General features: G+C 37.2%; 2 protein-coding genes across 5 annotated transcripts in view; one reads left to right on the top strand and one right to left on the bottom strand.

Annotated features, from left to right (window-relative positions):
* The window catches only part of LOC136264309 (uncharacterized), an 88,924-nt gene extending 72,210 nt beyond the window's left edge, over positions 1 to 16,714 (top strand). For all 4 annotated transcript variants that reach the window (XM_066059025.1, XM_066059024.1, XM_066059027.1 and 1 more), the window contains one exon: positions 15,229 to 16,714. In XM_066059025.1, the coding sequence (XP_065915097.1) occupies positions 15,229 to 16,630 (1,402 nt within the window). In that variant the 3' untranslated portion in view covers positions 16,631 to 16,714. The remainder of the gene's footprint in view (positions 1 to 15,228) is intronic.
* A 6,741-nt stretch (positions 16,715 to 23,455) lies between these two features.
* Positions 23,456 to 26,710, bottom strand: LOC136264043 (uncharacterized). The gene is made up of 18 exons (XM_066058724.1): positions 26,607 to 26,710; positions 26,500 to 26,555; positions 26,327 to 26,445; positions 26,035 to 26,153; positions 25,502 to 25,646; positions 25,271 to 25,455; positions 25,142 to 25,221; positions 25,024 to 25,095; positions 24,623 to 24,976; positions 24,501 to 24,560; positions 24,379 to 24,438; positions 24,257 to 24,316; positions 24,135 to 24,194; positions 24,013 to 24,072; positions 23,891 to 23,950; positions 23,762 to 23,828; positions 23,613 to 23,703; positions 23,456 to 23,550 (listed from the first exon to the last, which is right to left on the bottom strand). Exons 9-16 carry the CDS (start codon positions 24,637 to 24,639, stop codon positions 23,768 to 23,770), a joined length of 438 nt encoding a protein of 145 aa, XP_065914796.1. The 5' UTR covers positions 24,640 to 24,976; positions 25,024 to 25,095; positions 25,142 to 25,221; positions 25,271 to 25,455; positions 25,502 to 25,646; positions 26,035 to 26,153; positions 26,327 to 26,445; positions 26,500 to 26,555; positions 26,607 to 26,710; the 3' UTR covers positions 23,456 to 23,550; positions 23,613 to 23,703; positions 23,762 to 23,767.
* Positions 26,711 to 27,236: the final 526 nt, after the last annotated feature.

Genomic DNA, 27,236 nt, shown 5'->3' with positions numbered 1-27,236 from the left:
ATTCAAGTGGCCCCTTTCAGGCTGTGGTAGGGGGAAAAATACCCCAGTTACCCCCAATGTGGGCGGCCCTGGCCACTAAAATTACAGTTATATTTTAATATTCTGTCACTGTAATCTGGGGTTTCTGTCAAAACCATGGAAACTACTGACTCACCTACTGTTATCAACAGTGCATTGCTTATTCTAACAAAAAGTATTGAAATCCCATCCAAAAACAGCTTATAGCTGTAAAAAAAGTGCGCGTCCAAGTAAAGCAGAGTTAACTGCGACAAAAAGTAATGATATCATAATGCGGCCATGTGCGAGGTGTGCAAGTTGTAATATTAGCTAATCAGATAATACAATGTTATTGTTAAAGTGTTAATGAGAACTATGTGATGCTGCTAGTTTTGAAGTGTGTGAGCATCTTCATAAATGCCACATAAATTTAATTCTCAATAAAGCAATGTGTATAGATTCTCTGATAGTAATAAATAGTTTGAGTTTGGCCGCCTTTCCTGTATACAGCAATGCTACGAACAAAGGAAAGGTGGCCAAACTCAAACTATTTATTACTATCAGAGAATCTATACACATTGCTTTATTGAGAATTAAATTTATGTGGCATTTATGAAGATGCTCACACACTTCAAAACTAGCAGCATCACATAGTTCTCATTAACACTTTAACAATAACATTGTATTATCTGATTAGCTAATATTACAACTTGCACACCTCGCACATGGCCGCATTATGATATCATTACTTTTTGTCGCAGTTAACTCTGCTTTACTTGGACGCGCACTTTTTTTACAGCTATAAGCTGTTTTTGGATGGGATTCATTTTTACACATGATCTGATCCTGTACATTCTGTGAGTGGATGAGATCCACTTGGCCAGGACAAAATGCGACTCAAATGTCTTACTCAAACCAATTACAACCCAGTGGAAAAATAAAACTGAGTAGTATTTATAGGGGACAATACATATGTCTAAGATGTGTGGACACATTACAGCATGTGCAAGAAACACTGTGTAGTTTTAGTATTCTAAATCACCATATTATGCACAGACCAGTCTACAAACTGCACAGCACCCATCAGTAAATTGAAGAGATAAATGTAAAAGTGCATATACAGTGAAAAATGGTAAGCAATATCAATAGTAACAATATACATTAAAGCATTACCTGGTCACTTTACAGCCAACTGCATTGAGCAGGTGACGGATTGCTGTACATACAGTATATGACACATTCGGGATTGTGTTTAGACAGATGACAAGGTGGCTTGATTAGATGTATTGTAACATAAATACTATGAAATATACAAAGTGTCAACGCTAGGCAGTTTACCATACTAAGCATAATAGGCAGATCTGAGGATGGGCAAAAGGGAGCTATGCACCCCCTGGCCTTTCTCTTTCCCCCTTGGACTTGCAGGATTATAGTGGCTTCAGAAACAGGAATCATGCATTCACACTGTATTTAGAATTACAGAAAGGTAACAGGCAAATAGAAGACAACAGTTATAAATGCACTTTACAGTTATAAACTATACACTGTGAAAATGAGACAAATGTGACTGGATCTGCGAAAACCGTTCTTATCACCCAAGACAGAAAGTTTGATTTTTTTACACAAACACAAAGCTTAATGAATGTACTATCAAAATTTCACTGTCACAGTCGACCAGAGTAAAGTGGTCTGCTTTTGCTGGCCGCTTCTTTCAAGCACAGTGGCGAGTCGTACGAGTGGTCTGGAGTCTTGATGGAGCCCTGGCCAATCAGGAGATGGCTGTGTGTGGCTGTACACCTCCGTGGTGTTGGACAATGACCTGTGCTGTAAATTTCCTTTCATTTTAGCCAGTTCTGAGCCCTGAATGACCCATGAGTTGGCCTAATTCATCCCAACAAGTTCCTTTTCAATTTTTGAACATCATCTTGCCCGCCTCCCAGGCCCCCGCCTCCCACCCTTCTGGAGTTCGCCTGATACAAACAACCTCGGTTTAAAACCTATCTAAAATGGCGGGAAACTTGGCTGTTGGCTACTTCATCAGTGGATGATCTGGAAGGTAAGAAATTGCTGTGAAACATAAGAAAATTTGGTATGCGTAGCTACCACCACTGGCCAGCTACAACACTCTGAATATTTAAAACCAACATTTCTCGATACTTTTAAATGGGCGATAAGAACGGTTTTCCCAGAGCCAGTCACAAATAAGTTTGAATTTTGTGTTAAAGATTGAGATATACTGTAATAGAGCAGTCACTACTCTAATAGAACAGTCACAATTCTAATGTCATTTACTGACAATTTTCAGAAATTATAACAGTACACTGTACCATCAAACAGGTTTAGCTAACCGATATGCTTTGCAAAGCATGCATTTTGTTAGCCAACAGCTATCAAAAATGTTCCCAAATTCAAACCTAGGAGGTCTAATTTTAAAAATGTTCTCAGAAATCCAACTATATAGTCTTAGAAGTGTATGCCTTTCATTCATTCAGCTAGCTATATGCCAAACAAAGTTATGCAAATGAATATAACTTGTATAAAGTTCCATTTTTCTCCTCTTAGTGGAAAGAAAACACTGTAACTTCTTGCCCCCCCCCCCCCCCCCCCCCTTCCCTCAGCTCCCCTAGCAGTGTCTCCTACAGTAGATCCGCCTATGCAGAGCATTATATACCTGAGTAGTAAATTAGCTAAGTATAGGTGCAGTGGACCTGTTTAAGATAGTTACTTTTGGATCAAAATTTCTCAAACAGGTAGTTGCTTTAGCACGGCACTGATTTAACCATATAGATGTCTCATGGCGATTTAAAATTTGGCCTTCTTAGAGAGGTGGACTTCTATACAAGTGGCCACCAAAGCAAGTTGACTTAGGATGGAAGCCAGGCATTAGATATTTTTGGCATTTCATGTTCCAGGTTGTCTGAAAACCCACCACAGTTTACTCATGAAATGCTGTGGTCACTAATGAACCACTGGTGAATGATATTATTTTTGTCTTATGCTTGGCTACTATATATGTGACTGTCCCAGTGAAAACCTGTCTAGTTTGCAAAAGCATGCGTTTTGAGAAAAAAAGAAATTTAAAGGAAATTGGTGAAATTATGTGTGTTACAGAAAAAACATTACACACGTTTAATCAAGCCATAACTCAGGAAAGAAAGTCTTGAATTGATTAAACATATACACCATCGTATTAGCCTACTCTTGGGGAGATCGAAAATCTTTGTTTCATTTCTGTAGCCTCAGTGGTTTGTGTGTCACGTACATTTGTTTATGATGCTGTAGACATAAATAAAATCATCACCATTTCTTCAACACAACCACCTTCATACACCTATGTGCAAGTGTCTGCCAGGGCTAAAACTATACCTTTGTTGATCTGCCAATCCATGGTGAGCATTGTAAGCCAAATTTCAACATTGTAGACTAATCCAAACTGAAGTTATGGCTGCAATTGTAAGTGCCTGTAGTTTATTTTTAGTATAGTCACTGTACAAATCGATTTCCTTGTACTGTCTAGTGCCGTAATTCCAAAACTACTCACCTGAAACTTTGGTGAACTATTCCTTGGAAAATGCAGATAATGCTGAGAAAATAAAAAAATATTTGGAGGTTGCACAAACTATAGTATGTTCACGTTGAGCTGAATCCTGAAAAACAGCTAAAAATTAAAAGTGGATTTTTTCTCAAAAGATTTAACATTTCAACCAACTAGATGATTATTAGTAACAGCAAAGGTGTCAACAACAGACACGTACAGTTTGGATCCATTACAAGTTCAGGAAAGGGCTATAATGGACACTGTACTTATATGGCTTCCCCATAGGAAATGTATTGTGAAACTTTTGATTGGCCGTAAATATTATGTAAAACATTTGAACAACAAGATTTTAAAATATTTTTAGCGGGTCAAGCAGTACTACAAATGAGCCAAATTTCAAGATCGTGTATAACTGCATCTGTGAGTTATTAAATGTTTTTGAGGATTCAGCTCAACGTGAACATACTATAGATGGGTTTTCACTGAGATGGTCACATATACGTAGAGCTGAAATGGATATCCTGAAAAATATCTTTCTGGATATCCTGTACATAACATCGTCATCATTTGGTTCATCAGGAGCAGCTTCTAAGTACTGGAGGTGTTACACTTTGGGCTGCCAGCCAACTTGAAATGTTCATCTGTGATGCAATAGCCTACATTTTTTAGCATTTACTAAGCAACACTTGCCCTTTTGCTGCCAGTCTCATAAGCTGTCACACACTAAAAATCCATCACTAAATCTGTCTAGTACAAGAACAGCTGCACTGCAGATGTTTCTTACCAATTGGCTTGAGGGTTTGTGGTGTTCCAAGTAAGGCAATGTTGCACAATATAAATTTTGCATAGTTAAATTGCTTGTTATATGGTTCTAGCTTCATATGTCCTTTAAGTAAGGTGTAAACAAAGTGAAACCAGTTTAATAAGGTCTTCTAAATTGGCCATTGTAAAAATTCCCTCATGTGCCAACTGTGTAAAAAGTGGTTGCATATTGCAGCCAGCTCCTTAAGAAGGTCAGAAGAAAATTTTGTCCCTACAATGACATGTTTTCATTGTACTATTAACCTAGCAAAGGCCAAGAGGATATTACAGTATCATCTCCAGACACCTCCAACCATAAAGTAGCTTTGAAGTTTAATTTTTTTACACAAATCATTGTTCTTATCTACAGATGCAATGAAGATGATGTGATCAAACCTAGTGCTCTACCAATACAGAAAAAGACCTACTGAAGACAATTTATAGCTACTGATGTTAATTCATTTATGATTTATGCTGAGCAGTCAGCCCTGTTGGCATGCTCAGGAAAAAAAGAATTACAATACACAAACCAATTATCTAATTACAATGCAAGTGTAAAAGTGATGCAGAGTCAGAAGTTTTGATATAATTTTGTGCTTGCCTGTTCATGACTATTATAAAGTTGTAAAACATATGTAGTGCCTATATTTATTTGAAATATACAGTGTTACAAAGTAAATTCCTTCCAAGTTAATTAGGTATATATGGTATTTGTCAATTAAGATTTTTCAGTGACTGTTCTATTAGAGTATCTCAATTTTTCATGCAAAACGTGATAAGATGCAGTTACTCATTTTTTACAAAGCAAATCCTGCATCTTTTATGCTAAAATACAATTTGCAGCCTGTTGTCAAATGTTTTATTAGCATAACATTTATTATGATGATGATTGGCACGAGTAGGTCTTAGTAGTAGTGTATTGCCCCACCTCAATCTGCATGTACCAAAATGACAATTGACTTTGATTTGATGAAATCATCGAGAAGTTGTAATAGTGCAGTATTACAGAGTTTATTAAAATTACTATTGTAATGCTCTAATAGAGTGTATTTTTTTGAGGATTTCTAATAGAACATACATAGAATGTCTAGAACAATATAAATTTTCCATTGGGAGCTAGCTAGATGTACGAACTTATGAAATTGTCACTATTGAGTAGATTTTAGCATTTATAAAGTAGAAAATAAGTTAGGTGATCAGCTGTGATAGCAATGGCTCAGTGGTTAAGGATTTGGGTGTTCAGTGTGGAGGTCCCTGGTTCGAATGCTGGTCAGTAACTTTTTTTGACATTTTTCATGTACCTTTTTATCCCACGGTGACTGTTCTGTTAGAGTATTTTGACCCTGCCATTTACAGTTTTTTGGTTTTCCCTTGTAACTCTATAGCTGTCAATGCGATTTCTTTTAAACCATAAAAGGTTTGAGCTGTGATGGTTAACCTATACACATACTGATTTTTAAGTTATTCCCACTAGTATTTTTAAAACTTGTTAATTTAATAATGAAGTAGGGTTCTATGCAGTAAAAGTAGTGAAAAAAGAGATGAATGATGTATGCTATTACAGCATACCTCGATGGGAACTGAACAAAATGAAATTGTGTTATAGCTAATGTGCCAAAGTAGTGACTTTCCCATCAAGCTATGCTGTAATATATAGGATGCATCATTCATCTCTTGTTTCACTACTATTTATTGTATAGATTCCTACTTCATTTTTAAATAAACAATTTTTATTTAAAATACTAGTTTATTTTAGTTTTTGTTGTAGCACAGCTAGCTACAATGTAACTTGTGATTGTTCTATTAGAATATCTTACATGACTAGAGTGACTGTTGTATTAGAAGTATATCAGAAGTCAGCCAAGGGGTGTGCAGCTAGCTAGACCAATAAAGGCTGGGGTGAGGTCATCTTGTTTACTGATAAGTAACCAATCACGGAGTTGCAAGCAGATATCTAGCTAGCATATCTCTTTGTGCTTTAGTAGCACCAGAACTGAAGTGCTTCTGAAATGCAGCTCTGAAATAAATCTGCAGCATCTAAATATGCTGCTGAAAGGAAGTGTTGATATGGAAAATTAATACTTCGATATGGATTCATTGGATGAAAAAGACAAGCAGCCTGATTGAAGATAAAAGAAAAGAAAAGGCGTAGAGGGTCTACACTTGTCGGAACCCCAAAAGGCACATCCCACCAGTGAGTTTGTTATTGTGGCATATATGATGGCTGTGCGCTGCTTTGTTTGACGTCTAACATTGCGACTGTGATAAAGCAAGCAGTGAGGTAGACTGAAACTCAAATTTTGGCAATTGTTTTAAAAATTCTATATCCGGCCACCTGTAAGTATTTTGATATATTTAATGCTGTATTTAATATATATTATCTAATCAAAAACAGCCAAGCTGTAAAAAAAGGTGTGGCCCCTAAAACGGCCAAGGTGAAAAAAGATGTGAAATCCAAGGTGGCGGCCAAGAAATGGCTGTGATGGTAGGTTAATGGTAAAAATTTTAATATCGACAATTCAGGTGAATTTTGTGCCAAGACCAAATGCCACCAAATTCACCTGAATTGTCGTTATTAAAATTTTTACCATTAACCTACCATCACAGCCATTTCTTGGCCACCACCTTGGATTTCACATCTTTTTTCACCTTGGCCGTTTTAGGGGCCACACCTTTTTTTACAGCTTGGCTGTTTTTGATTAGATATCACTTCTTTTTGTATTAGTATACACCAAAGCTGGCCATAGGCTAGTTTTGGGGCTTTTTAAACCTATCCTATTTCTTTACCACAGAAAGAATAAAAAGACAGAGTAGATTTTTAATACTTAAACTGTTTTTGATTTTATCAGTAATTATATAAATATATTTATTACATGTCTATTATTCCTTACTGGATAACTTGTTCGCAGCTGATCTTTCTACTAAGGGACTTGAAATGTAGCTAAACTCTCTACAGGTTGATTTGTTTGTAGCTGGTCTCTACAAGGTGACTTGTTTCTAGCTGATCTCTCTACAAGGTGACTTCTCCTACTACAGGGTGACTTGTATCTGTAGCTGAACTATCTACAGGATGATGATCTGTTTGTAGCTGAAATCTCTACAGGGTGATTTGTTTGTAGCTGAATTCTCTACAGGATGACTTGTTTCTACATATAGCTGATTTCTGTATAGGGTAACTAGTTTCTAGTTGAACTCTCTACAGAGTGGGTTCTTTGTTGCTGAACTCTCTACATGGTGACTTCTTCTAGCTGACCTCTCTATAGGGTAACCTGATGTCTCTGCAGGGTGACTGTTATCTTGCTGAACACTCTACAGGGTGATTTGTTTGTATCAAAACTATCTATAGGGTGATTTTTTTATACCTGAACTTTCTGAAAACAGGGTGATTTGTTTGTAGCTGAACTCTCTACAGGGTGATCTGATCTCTCTACAGGGGGGTGATTTGTTTGTAACTGATATCTCTACGGGTAGATTTGTTTGTAAGTGAACTCTCTACAAAGTGATTTGTTTGTAGCTGATTTCTCTACAGGGTAATTTGTTTGTAGCTTAACTCTCTACAAGGTGATTTGTTTGTAGCTGAACTCTCTACAGGGTGATGTGTTTCTAGCTGATCTCTCTACAGGGTGATTTTTTTTGTAGCTGAACTCTCTACAGGGTGATTTGTTTGTAGCTGATCTCTCTACAGGGTGATTTAGGTTGTAGCTGCTCTCTCTACAGTGGGTGATTTGTTTGTAACTGAAATCTCTACAGGTTGATTTGTTTGTAACTGAAGTCTCTGCACCGTATTTTGTTTGTAGCTGATCTCTCTACAGGGCAATTTGTTTGTAGCTGAACTCACTGCAAGGTGATTTGTTTGTAGCTGATCTCTCTACAGGGTGATGTGTTTGTAGCTGAACTCTCTACAGGGTGATTTGCTTGTAACCGAATTCCCTATATTGTGTCTAGTGTCTATATAGCTGATCTCTCTACAGGTTGATTTGTTTGTAGCTGAACTCTCTACAGGGTGATTTGTTTGTGGCTGATCTCTCTACGGGGTGATTGTTTGTAGCTGATCTCTCTACAGGGTGATTTGGTTGTAGCTGATCTCTCTACAGTGGGTGATTTGTTTGTAACTGAAATCTCTACAGGTTGATTTGTTTGTAACTGAAGTCTCTACACCGTATTTTGTTTGTAGCTGATCTCTCTACAGGGTAATTTGTTTGTAGCTGAACTCACTGCAAGGTGATTTGTTTGTAGCTGATCTCTCTACAGGGTGATGTGCTTGTAGCTGATCTCTCTACAGGGTGATGTGTTTGTAGCTGAACTCTCTACAGGGTGATTTGTTTGTGGCTGATCTCTCTACGGGGTGATTGTTTGTAGCTGATCTCTCTACAGGGTGATTTGGTTGTAGCTGATCTCTCTACAGTGGGTGATTTGTTTGTAACTGAAATCTCTGCAGGTTGATTTGTTTGTAACTGAAGTCTCTACACCGTATTTTGTTTGTAGCTGATCTCTCTACAGGGTAATTTGTTTGTAGCTGAACTCACTGCAAGGTGATTTGTTTGTAGCTGATCTCTCTACAAGGTGATTTGTTTGTAGCTGATCTCTCTACAGGGTGATGTGTTTGTAACTGAAGTCTCTACAGGGTGATTTGCTTGTAACTGAATTCCCTATATTGTGTCTAGTGTCTATATAGCTGATCTCTCTACAGGTTGATTTTTTTGTAGCTGAACTCTCTACAGGGTGATTTGTTTGTAGCTGATCTGTCAGGGTGATTGTTTGTAGCTGATCTCTCTACAGGTTGATTTGGTTGTAGCTGATCTCTCTACAGTGGGTGATTTGTTTGTAACTGAAATCTCTACAGGTTGATTTGTTTGTAGCTGAACTCTCTACAGGGTGATTTGTTTGCAGCTGAACTCTCTACAGGGTGATTTTTTTGTAGCTGAACTCTCTACAGGGTGATTTGTTTGTAGCTGATCTGTTAGGGTGATTGTTTGTAGCTGATCTCTCTACAGGTTGAATTGGTTGTAGCTGATCTCTCTACAGTGGGTGATTTGTTTGTAACTGAAATCTCTACAGGTTGATTTGTTTGTAGCTGAAGTCTCTACACAGTGTTTTGTTTGTAGCTGATCTCTCTACAGGGTTATTTGTTTGTAGCTGAACTCAGGGGCGGATCCAGACTTATAGAAAAGGGGGGTCAAAAATGAACTGAGGCACTACACTGTCTCTGGTTTGATAAGGTGAGACCAAAAAAAAAAAAAGGTCACGGCCAGCTGACAATAGCTGCCCACCTCACCAACCACGCATTTATAGCTGATAAAGTACATAAAAATCCTTAAATAGCTCACTACACACTCTTCTAATACTGTGACTGCTTTATTAGAGTGACTGCTCTATTAGAGTATCTCGATCTTGGTATACTAAAAATTTTTGGAGGGGGGTCAAGAGCCCCCTTTGACCCCCCCTGTATCCGCCCCTGGCTGAACTCACTGCAAGGTGATTTGTTTGTAGCTGATCTCTTTACAGAGTGATGTGTTTGTAACTGAACTCTCTACAGGGTGATTTGTTTGTAGCTGATCTCTCTACAGGGTGATTGTTTGTATCTGATCTCTCTACAGGGTGATTTGGTTGTAGCTGATCTCTCTACAGTGGGTGATTTGTTTGTAACTGAAATCTCTACAGGTTGATTTGTTTGTAACTGAAGTCTCTACACAGTGTTTTGTTTGTAGCTGATCTCTCTACAGGGTAATTTGTTTGTAGCTGAACTCACTGCAAGGTGATTTGTTTGTAGATGATCTCTTTACAAGGTGATTTGCTTGTAACCGAATTCTCATATTATGTCTAGTTTCTAGCTGATCTCTCTACAGGTTGATTTATTTGTAGCTGAACTCTCTACAGGGTGATTGGTTTGTAGCTGAACTCTCTACAGGATTGTTTCTTTGTCACTGAACTCTCTACAAGGTGACTTGTTTCTAGCTGATCTCTGTAGACGGTGACTTCTTCTAGCTGATCTCTCTGGTGACTTGTATAGCTGAACTCTCCACAGGGTGATCTGTTCATAGCTGAACTCTCTACAGGTTGATTTGTTTGTAGCTGAAATCTCTTGTTTCAAACTGATTTCACTGTAGGGTAACTTGTTTGTAGCTGAACTTTCTACAGGATGGTTTCTTTGTAGCTGAACTCTCTACAGTGATTTTTTTGTAGCTGAACTCTATATAGGGTGATTTGTATGTACCTGAACTTTCTACAGGGTGATTTGTTTATAGCTGAACACTCTGCAAGGTGATTTGTTTGTAGTTGATCTCTCTACAGGGTTTCTTTGCAGCTGAGATCTCTACAGGGCAACTTCTTCTAACTGAGCTCTCTCTTGTTTCTAGCTGTTCTCCCTACAGAGTAACTTGTTTGTATAGCTGAACTCTTTACAGGTGGTTTTTTGGTTGCTGAACTCTCTACACTGTGACTTGTTTGTAGCAAAATTCTCTACAGAGTGACTTGTATGTAGCTGAATTCTTTACAGCGTGACTTACTTGTAGCTAAACATTGTATAAACTATAAAGTGACTTGTCTGTAGCTGAAATCTATACAGGGTTACCTGTCTGCAGCTGGTCTCTATAGGTTAACTTGTTTGTATAGATGAACTCTCTACAGGGTAGTTTCTTTGTAGCTGAACTCTCTCCACAGTGACTTGTTTGTAGCTGAACTCTCTAGAGAGTGTAGCCAAACTCTCCACAGGGTGCATGACTTGTTTATAGCTGAACTCTCTTCAGTGTGACTTGTAATGTTCTGATTCTTCTGAATCACTACAGCGATATATCTGTAGCTGAACTCTCCATAGGGTGACTTGCTTCTTGCTGAACTGTCTATAAGATTAACTGTTTGCAGTTGAACTCCCTACAGAATAACTTGCAATGTAATAGAATTCTATAATGGAGTAAATAAATTAGCTGAATGCTCTATTAGGGTGACTTGATTGGGGTGACTCAGTGATTTGCAATCCGATTCTTCTGTACTACTGCAAGGACTTTCTATGATGATAATTCCAGCTACACACCAATTTTCAGCTCACTGCTCTAAGCGGTTTGCCTAGTAGGCGTGAAAACTAATAGTTTTTTTATTCATAAAAATCGATCGCGTAATTGTGACACAGGTTGGGTTTTGTGTCATATCTCGATGGTCCTTAACTGGATTCCTTTCAAACCACCAAAAGGCACTCCTACGATAGTTACTCCATCTACATAGCAATTTTCAGCTCATTCCTTCAAGCGGTTTACCTTGTGGGCGTGACAGACCTTCGACCTTTTTAACGCACATAATCGGCCATAACTCGGTGAATGTACATCGGATTCCTACCAAACCTAGTACTGAGAGCCCTTTAAGTGTGCCAAATTTCAGCCCAATTGGAGCACGAATTCGTGTTTTATGGCGGATTTTGCAAAGTGTGCGAAAAGAAGTAGAAGAAAAAAAAAAACGAAGAAAAAACCCCAAAATTTGGCTGATCGTATCTCGGAAATGGAAGGAGCGATTTTCTTCAAATTTGGAATGTGGACTCCCCTACCTAGCCGGCACTTCTGTAGCAACTTTGGTTTCAATCGGATAAGGAATCACGGAGCTACAAAGGTGTGAAAATCGTGTTTACTTTCTTCCTGTAAATATACTCACGGTGTGGCGCGCCGGCTTCTTGGGCCGCACGACACATTATCGTGTGTCTTGATATTAATTATTACTATTCCATAAAGATTTGCGTGGTGTAAAATGTCTCTAGGACGATATTTAAAGGTGGAAATTTTTTTCGGCACATGAAATTTTCAAGAGGATCCCTACTTAAATGGTACTACCATACCGTTTGATAAGTGGTTTACCCTGTAGGCATGACATAAATTCGGCCTTTTTAATGCAAATAATTAATCATAGCTCTACTACAGTACTATTACCCATTAACGACAGTAGCCGCCATATGGCGGCATGGCATTATAAATCACGTAGGAAATAAAATCTAGCTTTGCTATAAACTGTTTTGTGCATGTAATAGTGAAATTTGCTAGTGCTAAAGCGGATACGCCCATAGGCATCCCGTTTCTGGAATAACCGGATCCTTACCGGACTTGTGCGCATTTGTTATGTAATAGCGTAAAGTGTAATAATGGGTAAATTAAATAGGCATAGGCGAATTAAATTGTTCTTTGTGTTGAAAACAAGTTGTTACAAAGAAAGTGTTATACATCAATGGAGACAGGTAATATCAACAGTCGGCTGCTTTATCCCAGACATGGCATGCATGGTGGTCACGAGTGCAGATACACATGCGCAACAGCAAAATGGGACAAATCACAAAGAAACCAGCTGTGGAATGGATTGTACTGTAAGTAAACTGTATGGAATAATTCTTTAGAATATAAGGCACCTTTGTAGATAGTTAGTTGGGATTCTGTTGTTTGTTCGGGCTGGTTTTTACCAATGTTTAGACTTTGCCAAGTAATAACTTTATTGTGGTTATTATTATGTAAACAAAAACAACACAATTAAGTTCCTTATTTCATAGCGAGTATTTAGATGTATGGTTGCTAAGTAGTTCTGTGTATGGTAAGGGTAATATGATGCATTTTAGTGATTCAGTTAGTAGTCATCAGAAATTCAGCTGGCAATGGACTTGGTACATGATTGTGCCAAAATATGTTCTTAAAATGAACCAAAGCTCAACACAATTGAGCAGCGCATTTGCATTTTATAATGGTTTTTGTAAAGTGTGTGAAAAGTAGAATCTAAGCCCCTAAACAAGAAAAAAAAATGAAGGAATTAAGCCACTCTTTGAAGACTGATATTTTCATGACTGCGTTAGGCAATCTTACTCAAATTTGGTACGTGAGGTGCTGAAGGTGGAGGGCATTTGCAGTATAAAAATGATTCCAATTCAAGAAGGGGGCACAGAGCTATGTATGCGTGAAGATTGCATTTAGTTTCTTCCTGTAAATATACTCATGGTATGGCACACCAGCTTTTTTAGCCACATGAAACACTACTGTGTGTCTTGATTTTTAAAGGGATTTATTTAAGACATTAAGACAGAGATGATTACGCACCTCTCTATTATCTCTGGACATACTCGCCATTCTGTACCCTTTAATTCTCCACAAAAGCTCATACTGTAGCTCCTCTACTTGAATTAGTCAATGCTTGAAGAAGATCAGTGTTGCACAATGATAAATTGTCAATACAGCAATATTCTGTCACTATAATCTATATTATAACAAAACCAAGGAAACCAACCTCGATCTGCTACTGTTTTGAACATAGAGAATATGTTTATTCTAACAAAAAATTTGAAATTCCATCCAGCTTATAGTTGTGAAAAGTGTGCTCCAAGTAAAGCAGAGTTAACTGTGACAAAAAGTTGTGATATACCAGAGTGCAGCCACATGTGAGATATACAAGTTGTGAATATTAATCAGATAGTACAATTGTTAAAGTAGTAATGAGAACGAAGTGATGCTGCTAGTTTTAAAGTCCTGTAAGCATCTTCATAAATACCATGCACTTAAGTTCTCAATGAAGGAAAGTGTAGCTGATAGCAATAAATAGTCTGAGTTTGGCCACCTTTCCTGTGTACAGCAATGCTATGAACAAGGAAAAGATGGCCTAACTCAAACTATCTATTGCTATCATAGAATCTATGCACTTTGCTTTATTGAGAATCACATTTGAGTTCATGGCATTTATGAAGATGCTCACAGGACTTAAAAACTAGCAGAATCACTTCGTTCTCATTAATACTTTAACAATTGTGCTATCTGATTAATATTCACAACTTGTATACCTCATATATGGCTGCACCCTGGTATATCACTACTTTTTGTCGCAGTTAACTCTGCTTTACTTGGACACAGACTTTTTTACACCTATAAGTTGTTTTGGATGAGATATTTTCTTAGTGTTCAAACCAGTGAGAATACTATATGTGACCGAATTTTGGAAAACCGTCGATATACGCACAACAGTACTTTTGTAATAAAACGTATTTAAAAACTATGGGTAAAAAATGCAAGCTCCAGAAAAAAAAATGTAAGTTTTCATCGCCTTGCTGGTGGTCGAATAAAGCCGCCAATGAATAAATCCTGGGCATCATTGTGTTCGTCTGTCCATAGGGAGTACAAAAATCGTTGTTTCATCTCCATACATGAAAATATTCCAAAGTTACAGATGTTTGTTTACGTTGCAGTGATGAAAGCATTTACTGACAATCGTTTTTCAGTGAATTTTCCTTCCTTCTCAAACAAAGAAGCATGCCTGGAGAAAAAACTATACCTTGGTGGATGCACAAATTCATGGCGAACACTATGAGTCAAGATGCAATTCCGTACGTCATTGTATCAGTAAGTTATGATGGTTTATGGAAACACCTGTAGATTCTTTTCTTTATAGCTTCTGTACATATCAAATTATTTGCTCGTCCGGCTGTCTAGTGCTGTATTTCCAACGCTGCTTAACTTAGAAAGCTGAAACTTGGCTAGTCCATTCCTCTGTCCCTGTAGAAAACAAAGAACAAATAAAATGCATTTTGAAAATTGTGCGGATATTGACGGTTTTCTAAAATTAGGTCACATATTGTGCTGTAAGGTAATTGTAAACACAGTACTATATACATGTAGTTTTGTGCTTTAGTTAATTATGCTGAGAAACTATACTCATAATATGCATTTTCAACAACATCTATAAAATATGTTTGTAAATATGGTCATCCATTCTATTAGTCCGGCTTGGGTCTGACCAACCGGACCATTTCCTCTGCCCTGATATGATATTTTTACCTGTGAAAGTAGCACATGCCAACTGGTGCTGGGGGTGGTGGAAAGGGCAAACCATCTAGCCTGGGGTAAAAAAAAAGTCAATTCCTTTCATATTTGTGTTTTATTTTACAGATATATTACAACGATGAAAAATGCCTATATCAATGAAGTAGGAAATGTTCTTTCTTTTCAGAGGAAATCTAAACCCCCAGTATTTCACAAATGTGTTGCAGCATTAATATGTGACAAAGATAAAAGGGCTTTTGTTGCTACCATTTGTACAGGAACTCACTGGAATAGTAAAAAAAAATGTTACCAGACCCCCTGCAGTATGCATGCAGAAAGTCTTTGCTATGATACAGCACCAGTATTTTTTCAAATGGAAATGCTCAAATGCTTAAGTGGCAAGGATTCCATATTTACTCATCTTCCACATGAAAGGTTTAAGTTAAAGGAGGGTGTTGAATTTCACTTGCTAATTACAGAGCCTCCTTGTGGTTGGTGTCAGGATGGTGAAAATCCTTGCTTTGATTGGAAAAGATCCACTGCAGTGCCTCCACATATTCCAACCTGCAGTTCAAAAATCTTAATTAATTCAGTAATGGGAATTCAGGGATATGTCAGTCATCTGTTGGAAAAGAGTATCTTTGTTAGTACTGTTACAATTTTATATGACAAAAATAAAGTTATAACTCGTAAACCAACTTTAAAGTTCAAATTTGAATTTGGCACTAAATTCGAAGTACATGTACCAGAATTCCATTTAATGGAATATGATCCAGAAAGCTTCAATTGTGGTAACGATGTAACTTTTCAACCAATGAATTTGATGTCTCCTAAAAACGATGGTGATAGTAAAGTTTCATCACATCCAGATGGCGTTGGTAGTGGTATCAAAAGTAGCAAACACAGTGCAAATAAATATCTGAGTCCTGTTGAAGCAGGGAAACATTCTATTATTGCTGTTTTACCTCCTCAAGATGAACATTTGCTTCAAATATATGATAGCGATGATGGAAGCGTACAAACACTTCATCCTAAAGAGGGCTTCTGCATTAAAGAACATGCATATAAGGTACATGAGAATTTAAAAAAGAGTGTTGATCAAATATTGCAAGATAAAAGAAAGATTGTAATAGAAGATACCTACAAAGTGTTAACACGTGAATACATGGATAGTGCTTTAGAACGCTATATAGATACTCTTCAAAAAACTATAGATGATCTTACCAAAAACCTTCAAAAACTAACAATTGTTATGAGTACATCTAATCAAAACAATGAAAATAAGAGCATATCACAACTTCTTAAAGAGGCTTTCCAAGATAACATTACACACACATTTTCCTCTCTAGATAAATGGTCTAATCTCACTGAAGAGCTAAAAGCTAAGATTTCTAAAGTGATTGAAGAAGGAAACACATGTTTGGAAGACAATGAAATAATTAGGAAAATTCAAATGAACTCAGAAGATGTAAGCCTGGATTGTAGCTGGGTTAAATATTTTGAAATTCCACAAGAGGTTGCACAATAAAGATCTTGAATAGACACTATACACTTTTACTGTTCAAGCAATATGCATACATAGATATTATTGTAATAGTACAAACACAAGCACACATGCATACGTAAATTACGTATGTATATTAATCTATCTAATTAGCTGAAAAGCCATCTGTCATTAATTTTTTTTCTACATTCCTTTAACAACAGGTGATTATCTCATCAACCATTGCACATATTTTGTTCCAAACAAAATACAGAATATGGTTGTGTGTTTTAATGATGTTTCTTATGCCAGTTACAGTATATACACATTTGTTTTCTTAATTAGTCCCATAAATGTGTTTTTTTTACAGTGTACAATAATGTCATAACTGAAGTTATAGAAGGTATAACTTCAGTTTATATAGACATTCTTTGTGATCACAATTTCCTAACCTGGGTGCTAGAAAGTGTTTGTTGAATTACCGTAATTTGCTTTTTTTCGTTGTAAAATAATTTTTGCATGCAAAATTTGTATGAAACTTTCTTGCACAAAAATTTTTATACAAGATCGAACTACTTTAATAATTGAGCAGTCATTTACGTAAATCATACGAAAAATTTTTACATGAAAATGTTTATCATGAAAAATTTTTACATGGTAATTTTCTTCAATCTTGCTTGCTATTCAGTGGTTATTGTTACTTTCTATACAGCCTATAGCTACATCATAGTCAAGAAAGTAAAACTGTCACTTGAAAATATAATTATGTGTAGTTAATTTCTGATAACCATTGGCAGTGTTGGGGGTAACACGTTACTTATGTAATGCGTTACATAATAATTAATACTTTTGCAGTAACTAAGTAATAAAATGAAATACGCTATAAAAACAGTCAAATTACCTTACTTACAAATGTAACGCGTTACCTAAGTAATACAGTTACTTGTTATGAGTTTAATATTATGTAATATTACAGGAAGAAAAGCTGCATTTCAGGTATTCGGAAATCCCCAGTAAATGTATTTCTGTACATTTCAGGTGTTCATGAAATTTGTACATTTCCTTGACATTTCCTGAAGTAGTATAGGGCACAATTTCCATGACATTTCCTAATAGCAGGATTGATGGTATTTCTTGACATTTCCTAATGCAGGATAGATGAAATTTACTGACATTTCTGAAACACAGGAAATATCAAATTTCCATAAATTTCTTGACATTTCCTGCATTCAGGATAGGTATTGTCAAAATGCAAATTTCCTGTCTAGGAAATGTCATGTGTCAACACGTTTCCTAAACACAGTATAGATGGGGGACAGTATGGTACCAATGTGCATTATCCTCTCAACCAGTTCAGGACACATGACATTTCATGACATTTATGGACATTTCCTAAATGGCAAGAAACAGACAGCATTAGTGCATTAGAACTAGCTAGCTTACCTACTTTAATAGAGTTTGCAAAATGTATAAGAAACCTATATTACCAAGGTATTATTTCATTGTGGGTTTGGGTTATCACATTTCCTGTTAATGTAGGAAATGTCCAGTAAAATATGATATTTCTTGAAATTTACATGACGTGTTCTTGGCCTCTATAATGTACTGTATATATTGCATTTCCAAATACACAGGTTACACAGAGACCTTATCCTAATCAATAAAGTGATACAGTAGTCAAGTATGACAGCAGCTGGAGTGACAATCTCAGACTAAAATGTCACTACATGCTATGTTTCATTGACTTAAGAAATCTCATGTAAATTTGAAATTTCTGAATAGTATAATAGGAAATCTCACTGCATCCCATGTGTCCTTGAATAAGGAATTCGAAATCTCATGTAAATGTCAAATTTAAGAATAGTGTAGGATATCTCACTGCATGCCATGTGTCCTTGACTTAGGAAATCTCATGTAAATGTCAAATTTCTGAATAGTGCACTGCATGCCATGTGTCCTTGAATAAGGAAATTTATGTAAATGTCAAATTTCTGAATAGTGTAGGAAATGTCACTGCATACCATGGGTCCTTGAATAAGGAAATTTATGTAAATGTGAAATTTCTGAATAGTGTAAGAAATTTCACTGCATGCCATGTGTCCTTTACTTAGGAAATCTTAGGACATCTCATGTAAATGTCAAATCTAATCAAAAACAGCTAAGCTGTAAAAAAGGTGCGGCCCCAAAAAGGCCATGGTGAAAAAAGATGTGAAATCCAAGGTGGCGGCCAAGAAATGGCTGTGATGGTAGGTTAATGGTAAAAATTTTAATAACAACAATTCAGGTGAATATGGTCTTAGCACAAAATTCGCCTGAATTGTCGTTATTAAAATTTTTACCATTAACCTACCATCACAGCCATTTCTTGGCTGCCACCTTGGATTTCACATCTTTTTTCACCATGGCCTTTTTGGGGCCACACCTTTTTTTACAGCTTAGCTGTTTTTTGATTAGATTTCACTTCTTTTTGTGTTTATATACCCCAAAGCCGGCCATAGGCCGGCTTTGGGGATTTTCTATCTTTACCACAGGAAGAAGAAAAGATGAAGCAGGTGTTAAATACTTTAAATATTTTATCAGTAAATGTATAAATTACATATATACATAATACATATATTTATTACAGAACACTCTACATGGTGGTTTCTTTATAACTGAACACTCTACAAAGTGACTTCTTGTAGCTGATATTTCTACAGGGTGATTTGTTTGTAGCTGAACTCTCTACATGATGGTTTCTTTGCAGCTGAACTCTCTACATGGTGGTTTCTTTGCAACTGAACTCTCTACAAGGTGGCTTCTTCTAGCTGATGTCTCTACAGGGTCACTTGTTTGTAGTTGAACTCTCTACATTATGGTTTCTTTGTAGCTGAACTCTCTACAAAGTAACTTCTTCTAGTTGATGTCTCTACAGGGTCAGCTGAACTCTCTACATGGTGGTTTCTTTACAACTGAACTCTCTACAAGGTGGCTTCTTCTAGCTGATATTTCTACAGGATTTGTTTGTACTGTAGCTGAACTTTCTCCATGATGGATTCTTTGCAGCTGAACTCTCTACAAGGTAACTTCTTCTAGCTGATGTCTCTACAGGGTCACTTGTTTGTAGTTGAACTCTCTACATGATGGTTTCTTTGTAGCTGAACTCTCTACAAAGTAACTTCTTCTAGCTGATGTTTCTACAGAGTCACTAGTTTGTAGCTGAACTCTCTACATGGTGGTTTCTTTGTAACTGAACTCTCTACAAGGTGACTTCTTTTAGCTGATCTTTCTACAAGGTGATTTGTTTATAGTTGAACTCTCTACATGATGGTTTCTTTGCAGCTGAACTCTCTGCAAGGTAACTTCTTTAGCTGATCTCTGCACAGGGTGAATTGTTTGTAGCTGAGCTCTCTACAAGTGACCTCTTCTAGCTGATCTCTCTACAGAGTGATTTGTTTGTAGCTGAGCTCTCTACAAGTGACCTCTTCTAGCTGATCTTCTCTCTACAGAGTGATTTGATTGTAGCTGAACTCTCTACATGGTGGTTTCTTTGTAACTGAACTCTCTACAAGGTGACTTCTTTTAGCTGATCTTTCTACAAGGTGATTTGTTTATAGTTGAACTCTCTACATGATGGTTTCTTTGCAGCTGAACTCTCTGCAAGGTAACTTCTTTAGCTGATCTCTGCACAGGGTGAATTGTTTGTAGCTGAGCTCTCTACAAGTGACCTCTTCTAGCTGATCTCTCTACAGAGTGATTTGTTTGTAGCTGAGCTCTCTACAAGTGACCTCTTCTAGCTGATCTTCTCTCTACAGAGTGATTTGATTGTAGCTGAACTCTCTACATGGTGGTTTCTTTGTAACTGAACTCTCTACAAGGTGACTTCTTCTAGCTGATCTTTCTACAGGGTGATTTGTTTGTAACTGAACTCTCTACAAAGAACTTCTTCAAACTGATCTCTGTATAGGATGAATTGTTTGTAGTTGAACTCTCTACAAGGTAACTTCTTCTAGCTGATCTCTATACAGAGTGACTTGTTTGTAGCTGAACTCTCTACATGATGATTTCTTTGTAGCTGAATTCTCTAAAAAGTAACTTCTCCTAGCTGATCTTTCTACAGGGCGATTTGTTTGTAGCTGAATTCTCCACAAGGTAATTTGGTTGCAACTGAACTCTCTACATGGTGATTTCTTGTAGCTGAGCTCTCTACAAGGTGACTTCTTCTAGCTGAACTCTCTACAGGGTGATTTGTTTGCAGCTGAACTCTCTACATGATGGATTCTTTGTAGCTGAACTCTCTACAAGGTGACTTCTTCTTGCTGAACTCTCTACAGGGTGAATTGTTTGTAGCTGATCTCTCTACATGATAGTTTCTTTGTAGTTGAACTCTCTACAAGGTAACTTCTTCTAGCTGATCTTTCTACACAGCAATTTGTTTGTAGCTGATTTCTCTACAGGATGATTTGTTTGCAGCTGAACTCTCTACATGGTGGTTTCTTTGTAGCTGAGCTCTCTACAAGGTGACTTCTTCTAGCTGAACTCTCTACAGAGTAATCTTTTCGTAGCTGAAACTCTCTACAGGGTGATTTGTTTGCAGCTGAACTCTCTACATGATGGATTCTTTGTAGATGAACTCTCTACAAGGTGACTTCGTCTTGCTAAACTCTCTACAGGGTGAATAGTTTGTAGCTGATCTCTCTACATGATAGTTTCTTTGTAGTTGAACTCTCTACAAGGTAACTTCTTCTAGCTGATCTTTCTACACAGCAATTTGTTTGTAGCTGATTTCTCTACAGGATGATTTGTTTGCAGCTGAACTCTGTACATAGTGGTTTCTTTGTAGCTGAACTCTCTACAAGGTAACTTCTTCTAGCTGATCTTTCTACACAGCAATTTGTTTGTAGCTGATTTCTCTACAGGATGATTTGTTTGCAGCTGAACTCTGCACATAGTGGTTTCTTTGTAGCTGAACTCTCTACAAGGTTACTTCTTCTAGCTGAATTCTTTACATGGTGATCTTTTTGTAGATGATCTCTCTACAGAGTGATTTTTTTGCAGCTGACCTCTCTACATGATGGTTTCTTTGTAACTGAACACTCTACAAGGTAACCTCTTCTAGCTGATCTCTCTACAGAGTGAACTGTTTGCAGCCGAACTCTCTGCAGAGTGATTTAAACGTTCTACAGGGTGATTTCTTTGCAGCTGAACTCTCTACATGATGGTTTATTTGTAACTGAACTCTCTACAAGGTAACTTCTTCTAGCTGATCTTTCTACAGGGCAGTTTGTTTGTAGCTGAATTCTCTACAAGGTGATTTATTTGTAACTGAACTCTCTACAAGGTGACTTCTTCTAGCTGATCTCTCTACAGGGTGATTTGTTTCTAGGTGAACTCTCTACAAGGTGACTTGCCTGTAGCTGAATTGTCTATCAGATTAACTGGTTGTAGCTGAATTCCCTACAGAATAACTTACAATGTAATATAATTCTTTGATGGAGTAAGTTATAAACGTAACCGAATGCTCTATTAGGGTGACTGTTCTATTAGAGTATCTCGATCTCGCATTTGCAACACATAGTTGGCTTTCGAATCATGACTCAGTGGTTTGTAATCCGATTCTTCTGTACTACTGCAAGGACTTTCTATGATGATTATTCCAGCTACACACCGATTTTCAGCTCATTGCTCTAAGCGGTTTGCCTAGTAGGCGTGAAAACTAATAGTTTTTTTGCAGATGATGTATCACTCTACAAAGTTATAGCAACACCAAATGACCATCACATTCTGCAGAATGATCTAAATTCTTTAACCAAATGGGCAAGCGACTGGCTGATGGAGTTCAATATTCCTAAATGTAACATTTTACAAATAACATTACATCACAACAAAAGCAGCTTTACATACAAAATGTCCAACATCCCGCTCAATACAGTATCGAAACATAGGTATCCGTCTTCATCACAGATTATCCTGGAACCCCCATATCAACTATATTTTCAGCAAGGCTAACCAACTTCTTGGCTTCCTAAAAAGGACCTTGCACACTGCACCAATAGAAATTAAAGACCATCTATACAAACAACTACTGCTACCTGGGATCCCTACCACAACACAAGTATATACAAACTTGAAATGATCCAGCATCGGGCTGCTCGTTTTGTTCTAAACAAATTCACAGGAAAACAGCGTCAGGTAAACGCTACCGTTTGCGCGACTGTGACTCGCCGTCAACTCCATTGAAACGGGCACATACGCGGAAACCGTGCATTCGATTCGTGTTGTGACCGTTTGCGCCGTCGTGGGACTAATTAACAACGGGGTGTAGCGTTTCACTGGCCTTTTGCTCATCATTCTACGTTCGCTCTGATCCGTAACTGCGTCCGATACTCTCCGTCATATCGCGACGGTCTGTGCTCTCGCCTGCTGTTGGCCCTGCCCCTTATATCCCTATCCTGTATGGCGGATGAACGAAATCCTAGTTTTACAAAATTAATTAATTTTAATACAGTGTGAAACGGATTAATAGCTGGCTAGACAGTATATCATTTGTCAACTTGACTGTAGAATCTTGTCAGCCACCTGTTGAGGTCCTATCCGTCAGTACTAGGAACAGATAGAATACATCTATTGACTGGTTAACACAAATGTAAATAAAGCTCACCATTTGTCAGCCGCCTGTTGAGATCCCATCTGGAAATACTTCATAGTGTCAACTTGACTAGGTATTAACAGATAGAATACATTTATTGACTGGTTCATACAAATGTAAATAATGCTCACCATTTGTCAGCCGCCTGTTCCTGGTGCTCACCATTTGTCAGCCACCTGTTGAGGTCCCATCTGGAAGTACTTCAAAGTGTCATCAACTTGACTATAGGTATTAACAGATAGAATACATTTATTGACAGGTTAATACAAATGTTCACAATTTGTCAGTCACTTGTTGATGTACCATCTGGAAGTACTTCAAAGTGTAATCAACTTGACTAGGTATTAACAGATAGAATACATTTATTGACTGGTTAATACAAATGTAAATAATGCTCACCATTTGTCAGCCACCTGTTCCTGGTGCTCACCATTTGTTAGCCGCCTGTTGAGGTCCCATCTGGAAGTACTTCAAAGTGTCATCAACTTGACTAGGTATTGATAGAACACATTTATTGACTGGTTAATACAAATGTAAATAATTCTCACAATTTGTCAGTCACTTGTAGACCTCCCATCTGGAAGTACATGTACTTCAAAAGTGTCATCAACTTGACTAGGTATTAACAGACAGAATACATTTATTGACTGGTTAATACAAATGTAAATAATGCTCACCATTTGTCAGCCGCCTGTTGAGGTACCATCTGGAAGTACTTCAAAGTGTCATCAACTTGACTAGGTATTAACAGATAGAATACATTTATTGTATGGTTAATACAAATGTAAATAATTCTCACCATTTGTCAGCCACCTGTTGAGGTCCTATCTGGAAGTACTTCAAAGTGTCATCAACTTGACTAGGTATTAACAGAAAGAATACATTTATTGACTGGTTAATACAAATGTAAATAATTCTCACCATTTGTCAGCCACCTGTTGAGGTCCCATCTGGAAGTACTTCAAAGTGTCATCAACTTGACTAGGTATTAAAAGATAGAATACATTTATTGACTGGTTAATACAAATGTAAATAATTCTCACCATTTGCCAGCCGCCTGTTGAGGTCCTATCTGGAAGTACTTCAAAGTGTCATCAACTTGACTAGGTATTAAAAGATAGAATACATTTATTGAATGGTTAATACAAATGTAAATAATTCTCACCATTTGTCAGCCACCTGTTGAGGTCCCATCTGGAAGTACTTCAAAGTGTCATCAACTTGACTAGGTATTAAAAGATAGAATACATTTATTGAATGGTTAATACAAATGTAAATAATTCTCACCATTTGTCAGCCAACTGTTGAGGTCCCATCTGGAAGTACTTCAAAGTGTCATCAACTTGACTAGGTATTAACAGATAGAATACATTTATTGACTGGTTAATACACATGTAAATAATGCTCACCATTTATCAGCCGCCATTTGAGGTGTCTTCACTCACTATTTCATAGTGTCAACTTAGAGGCATTAACAGAAAGATCACATTCTAGTACAGAACAACCTAAAAATGCAACTTTACATTTGTAGCTGTAGCCAAGAAGCACACAAAATGAAGATTTTTAAGAATCTCAACGAAAGGAAAAGTGTGCAAACATTTTTTTTAGAAATGATTCATTGCAGCTAGCTTGAAGTTTAATCCTAAAGATTTATGTCAGCAGTCATAAGTTAACAGTTTAGAAGGTGCTCCCATTCTTCCTCTTCTTCAGAATCAGACTGGAGACTACCATACTCTTGACTCAAAGTTGGAATATCACAAGCACTGTAAAGAGTGATAACACAAAACACATTAAAACTAATGTGGCTTACTTGTCCTGGTTAGCAGAATGGGTACTTCTTTGGGAAGGAGTACCGCTTGCACTAGGGTACTGTTCGTTGGATCTTTAAGCAATGCTCATTTATATAAGTTTATTCAGGGTACAATTACCTCATAGTTGTGGGTACACTTATAGGGGATGATGTATTTGCCACATTCCTTGAATTTGGCAAGGCTCTCCTGATAGGTTGCTGCTGACATGCAGATCTAAACATACAAAATTTAATGCCCAATTCTCACCCGAGTAGTCTTGGAAGATGTTGGGGTTGTCTGGCAACCCCTCTTTATGGCCCATGATGAAGCACCAGGCACAGGTGGTAAGGAAGAGGGTGCTCCATTAATTCTTGGTTTAGCCATGAACTTGCCACTAACATAATCGGCAGTTTTTAACCGGCTGTCCAGCAGTGCTTTCAGTGACTGTAGAGCTGTGTTGACAAATCATACATTATGAATAAAAAAATTACTATATACCATTTGAACACCATTGTAGAGGATGGCGAATTACAGTTTCTCCCTCATCATCAGTCTCCTCCTCTGTCATATACCAAAAATCTATCGAACCCCAGTGACTTCTCTCCTTTTCAGTGAGAAGAGCTCGTTCTTTTCGTTCATACAACTAATAAGCACCATTCATTTAATCTTATAACAAGTATAAAAAATACTTGGCAATTAGTGGAACACTAACAAAGAAGTAAATCATCACCTCAGGTTCTAATGTAACTTATTAAGGTCATTATATGGATGCTATTAGGCATTTTAACTTATACATATAAAACAAAAATTCAGCTTGCTATATAAGAGATGCTAGCACTCTTATGTAGCACTTATGCACCCATAAGAACCTCATTTCTGTGATAAATTGCCTTTATTATACCTAGCTAATACTGCTAAGTTGATGTAAAAGGTAACTTTAGCCTTGTCACTGGTCCCAACTGACAAACTTTTTTACCTATTACGATCCATACTCAATAGTAGTATACTGTATGAACAGTGTGATAACATACTCGGCTTTGATATGATTTTCTCTTCGAGTTCTTTTTATTCTGGTCCACAGCCTCTGCACGATCAGGCTGGCTATCATTAAAAGTTCACCTCCATGACTCCCAATATCTATAAAGAGCACCTATAAAAACACATAGTAGTGATTATGTATATTGTTCCAATGCATACATGTAATTCTACAGGTACATAACATTTCCCAATTCCCAGTTTTTTATACATAGACACTATCATAATAATTATACTTGTGTCTATGTAGAATCCTGTACATCACTTAACAAGGAAATAAAAACATACGGCTAATCAGGTGGTCAGTGTAGATTGGTTTGGAAGAACTAGTCCCAGCAGCTTCTTGGTCACTTTCAACCCGCTCTTTTATCAGCTGGCAAACTTCAAGGTTGTGAGAATCTTTAAACCTAGTCGTAAGTGTATGAACTTCAAGTATTGTATAGGTTTACACTATCACTAACTTTAGTGACCCATCAAATTTCACATCCAGGGTATCATGTATCTCTTTAAATAAGGTCTACACAATAGAGAAAGAAGAGTCCAGTGCAAAACTATGAACTACACTTACACTCAGGTCTCTTGGCAACTTTGCCCTCTTTTTAGGTGGTTCCTTATTTTCCTGTTCTTTTTCATCCTTCAAAGTTTCCACTGGAGCAGCTGCTAAATCTTGTTTTCATGTTTACAGCAGCTGCCAATCTTGTTACGGATGAATTCTTGTGCAAACATGATGAATTCTAATGCAAAAGTGACTAAATCAATTACAAAAGGGACAAAATCAAATGCAAAACTGACGAATTCAATTGCAAACAGGACGAATTCTACTGCAGAGGTGACGAACTCTACTGCAAACAGGAGGAAGTCAATTGCAAAGGCGACGAATTCAATTGCAAAAACCTGTATAATCTCAGTTATACAGAAGCGCACCAACTCTGAAACTATCAAGTTGAAATACAAAGCTATCAGTAACCTGGTTCGTTCCAGGACCAGGCAGGACACAATTGATTATATTTCTAGCTTGTCTGCGTCTTCCTCAATCAACTCCAAAAGATTCTGGAATTTTATCAAATCAGTTAAAGGCCATCATCAACCCCCACCTCCACTTAATCATAAAGGAGAATTCATCTCTGACGACTTTGAAAAAGCGTCCATATTTAACCAGTATTTTAATTCCGTCTTTACTAGTGAGAATTGTTCGAAC

The sequence above is a fragment of the Dysidea avara genome, chromosome 8 (genome assembly GCF_963678975.1).
Source record: "Dysidea avara chromosome 8, odDysAvar1.4, whole genome shotgun sequence".
NCBI classification, from domain to species: Eukaryota; Metazoa; Porifera; class Demospongiae; order Dictyoceratida; family Dysideidae; genus Dysidea; species Dysidea avara.
This window is presented reverse-complemented; position numbering and strand designations above follow the sequence as displayed.

Excerpts from the sequence above, each read along its gene's own strand:
- LOC136264043 (XM_066058724.1), bottom strand. Across the intron at positions 24,317-24,378 it reads CAACAGGTGGCTGACAAATG|TCAAGTTGATGACACTTTGA; the intron begins GTGAGAATTATT and ends TTTAATACCTAG. Across the intron at positions 24,073-24,134 it reads CAACAGGTGGCTGACAAATG|TCAAGTTGATGACACTTTGA; the intron begins GTGAGAATTATT and ends GTTAATACCTAG.